Genomic DNA, 3,944 nt, shown 5'->3' with positions numbered 1-3,944 from the left:
AAATAAAGTAGCAACCCAGGGCTGGAGACAAAGCTCACTTGTATGAGTGCTTGGTTGGTTATGCACAGGTTCCAGGTTCAAATTCCCAGCACCCAGTACAAAGGACCACCTAACAAAGCCCAACAACCCCCCATTTCCCTGTTGACAACAAATCTTAAACTTTAAAAAAACAAACAAACAAACAAACAAAAAAACCCAACTAGGTATTACACACAAACACAATCACTTTACTTCAAAACACTTTTATTGACCTGAAATAACTGCTAAAAGTTAGGCCAAAGAGCAACTTTACTTAAGCTTAATGCTCTTTTTAACTCCAGCACGAATGCCAGAGAGTTCACCACTATACCGCTGTTCTTCTCTACGCACTTCACGAACCTGGCCTCTTCTTCGAATTTTGGCTCTTCGGAACTTTTCCCTATGCTTCACTCTGGGGTTTCTATCTATCTTCTTTCTCCTGGGTGTAAGTCCCCTATTTTTAGCAATCTGGTAGGTAATGGCTCTCTTCGCACTTTGCTCTTCGAGAGCCTGTTCTTCAGCACTGTTTTCTTCCTTCTTTCTCTTCAACTCTTGCCTGTCTTCCATTTCCTTATAGAACTCTAGTGCAGCCTCATCAGTCAGGTCAGCACCAGCAGCAGACTGCTTTACAGACTTTGGCTTGGTTTTGGTTAATTTTGCTTTTGGATTGAGTTCTTTCTTTACAGCACCGTCCTTGGCTGTAAGTAGGTGACGGATTTCGGAGGACAGTTTCTGATCCACAACCGACAGTTTGTTGATCAGATTTCTGTAGGTAACAAGCCTTTCTATAACAGGATGCCCATGTGCAGGGACTCTCCTGGCTTTTAAGATCAAATAAAAGCTAATGTTGGCGCAATAGTTCAAGTAGAGGTTATACTTAGTCTCCAGGTATTGGCTTCCTTTTCCAGGTGGAATGACCCCTGTCTCCACCAACTGTAACAAGGGCTCTAACTCGTCCTTCACTTCTGTCAACTTGGCTTTGAGGTCTTCTATCAGCTCTAAGAGCTCTGGTGACTCTTTTCTCAACATTTTCAGCTTCTCTTTTACCGAGACTTTAGCCAAATCCTTCACAACCCGAGTCTCAGCTTCCTCTACCTGGGGCACCGGTTTTGCAAAGGCCTCCACCCAAGCGACTCCAAAATCATCCTCTTGCAGGGTTTGGGCCAAGCGCCGCTGAATTACCTGTGCCTCCTCTTCTTCCTCTCTCTCCTCCTCTTCTACTTCTTGCTGAGTCTGACGGCCTCGGGATTTGGAACCATAGTCTGTATCATAATAAAGCTTTTTTCTCTGACCCCAGGACAAGCTAGGATCCACAGAGGCCTCAGCCTCACTCTGCACGGAGCTCCCACCATCATCCTCATCCTCGTCATCCTCCTCCTCCTCCTCCGAACTCTCTCCATCTTCGTCGTTTTCATCATCAACATTTAGAGGTAGCACCTCTTCCTCCTCATCGCCATCCTCCTCCCCACTCTCGACTTCGTTCCAGCCCTTAGCCAGGACTGCCCGAGATCGCGCTTCATGGAACTCATCTACCTGGTCTTGGTAGTAGCTGGAGTCCCCTGGAGAGGGCGGCATCCCTAAATCGTCCTCATTTTCGTCCGTGGCGGTGCGACCTGCCTTGGCTCGCACGGCGGCCCACTGGGCCGCTCCACGCCGCCGTGATCTCTTCACCATGGCTCACCTGCGGCCTCGGGTTCCTCAGCGACCCTGCAACTTCCGCCACTTCTGACCTCCGCGCAGAAACGACGATGCGGGCAACCAGAAGCTTGCAGGAGCAGCACGCTCCGCGCCACACTGGTGGGTGGCTACCGGATCAGAGGCTGGGAAAGGCCGGCTTCCTTCCGCTCCCAGTGTGCTCTCCTCACAGGGCGCGTGCCTGAACTTCCGCTCGGCCCCGTAAGCGTAATCCCGCCGTGCTTTTTAAAAAGCCAGTCGGTTCCGGCGAATTAAAACACTTCCGGGTAGGAACGCTAGGCTAAGGACCTTCCGTTCCGCCGAGCCTTTTGTGGCGACTTCCGCGCTCTCTCTCTCTCTCGCGACTTCCGGCGTGGAGCCGGAATCCCGCCAGCGTCGCCGCGAGACAGCCTGCGGCCCACAGAGGGCGCTGGGCCTCTACGTCCCCACGCGCCGGCAGGGCTCCCAGCGGGCTACGCTCGACAGTTTCCCAGCTCACGGTTAGTTTTCTCCGTTTCCAGAGTGGAAGTTAGTCAGGTTTTCTTTTGGGTCTGCCTTGCCTTCTGAAGCGGGGCCTCGCCATGTTGCCCAGGCTAGCCTCCGCCTCCCGGCTGGTTCTTTTCTCTGTTTTTGCCTGGCGGTTGCCATTGTAGGCGCCGCGTTTCTGGGCCCCGCGAGGCGAGTCCGAGGGCGGACTTTGGGGCTTTTCTGGGGGCGACGCTCCCGGGAAGGGGAAGAGACACCGCGGTTTCCTTCTGCTGGAAAAGCTTCGCTCTTGTAGACGTTCTGGAAGCTGTGAGCGGCGGGCCGCCGTCGAAGGACAGGCCCCCTAAGTATAGAATTGGATTGCAGTATTTAATGATTATTCATTGTTGTGTTCGTCAACATTGATCAAACACCAAACATGCCTGCTAGCGTGTTGGGCTCTGAGGAAGACGAGATAGATGATTTCCCCGCGCTTGGAGACCGAGTAGACCTGGAGGGCGCGCGGGTACACCAAACAACTCAGTCAAATGGGAGCAGTGACTCCGGAGCTCACGCGATCATTGCTAGCCAACGTTCAGTGTTGGAATCTAACGTGCGTTTTACAAGTGTTTTTAAAACAAGAGTACGGGCGGGCAAATAGGCTTCTTCCATCATGTGGGGCTGAGGGATCGAACTGGTGTCAAGCTTAGACAGCGCCTTTTCCAGCTAAGCCATCTCAAATGCATGTCTTTTTATGTGTCAGCTTTCTTATTTAAAAGGATATACAAAGTCTTGATTATGCACTCCACTTGGGGGGGGGGGGCTTGTCTTATAAAACAAAGACAGCAACAACAAATACAACCGTAATCGAACACACACACACACACACACACACACACACACACACACCCCAATTATTAAAGGATTTAAGGACTTGAGGTTACTCCCCTCATCGCCACTTGCATTTCTCCCTGAGTGTGTTAGGTCAGGTTAAAGAAGACAGCCTTCCCAGATGGAGAACGATCTTTGATATCTGGTCGAGGTTATATGACTAGCTACTTACTACAGCCCCCTGCTAGAACCTGCAAAAAAAACAAAACAAAAAAAAAAAAAAAAAAAAACCAAAAACCTCAAAAAGAGATTACCATTTCTTCCCAAAATTAAGGGATTTGTGCTGTATTCAGAACAGCTTAAAACCAGGCGGTGGTGGCGCACGCCTTTAATCCCAGCACTTGGGAGGCAGAGGCAGGCGGATTTCTGAGTTTGAGGCCAGCCTGGTCTACAGAGCGAGTCCCAGGACAGCCAGGGCTACACAGAGAAACCGTGTCTTGAAAAACCAAAAAAAAAAAAAAAAAAGAAAAAGAAAAAAAAGAACAGCTTAAAACATCCTCTAGGGTTCCCCTATAAGTCTAGTACAGAGGAATGTTCAATATTTGTTCAATGAATATGTATAAAAAGTATACTTGACTTCATATTTTAGGTGCTATATAAAGCTTAGTGAATGATGTATACAATGCAAACATCTCTGAGACATAAACTGAACTAGAATGGATTCAGTAACCACCAGTTTTAACTTCAGTTTAACACATGTGGACACAGACTTGCAGGCAGTTCTGCTAGGGACTCTGCTATAGAAATCAGAGCCATAAGACCCTGCACCAGGACTTGACATTTAGTTGTCACCACCTTTTACGTTAAGAAAATACATTAGAATTGGTTTCTTGTGCACTACCTGATGTCCATATTGATTTGAGCATCATACAAGTATGATACAGCATCATACAATG

At 48.9% G+C, this 3,944-nt stretch overlaps 1 protein-coding gene across 1 annotated transcript; it reads right to left on the bottom strand.

Moving 5' to 3' along the window:
* Window positions 1-226: 226 nt before the first annotated feature.
* Window positions 227-2,199, bottom strand: Utp3 (UTP3 small subunit processome component). The gene has a single exon (XM_034508928.2). The coding sequence runs from the start codon at window positions 1,690-1,692 to the stop codon at window positions 289-291; it is 1,404 nt and encodes a 467-aa protein (XP_034364819.1). The 5' UTR covers window positions 1,693-2,199; the 3' UTR covers window positions 227-288.
* Window positions 2,200-3,944: the final 1,745 nt, after the last annotated feature.

Source organism: Arvicanthis niloticus, chromosome 7 (genome assembly GCF_011762505.2).
Source record: "Arvicanthis niloticus isolate mArvNil1 chromosome 7, mArvNil1.pat.X, whole genome shotgun sequence".
Taxonomy (NCBI): Eukaryota; Metazoa; Chordata; class Mammalia; order Rodentia; family Muridae; genus Arvicanthis; species Arvicanthis niloticus.
The sequence above is the reverse complement of the archived record's forward strand: the minus strand, read 5'-3'. Positions and strand labels throughout refer to the sequence as shown.

Bases quoted from the DNA above. Each gene is read 5' to 3' on its own strand.
- Utp3 (XM_034508928.2), bottom strand. From the start codon at position 1,692: ATGGTGAAGAGATCACGGCGGCGTGGAGCGGCCCAGTGGGCCGCCGTG.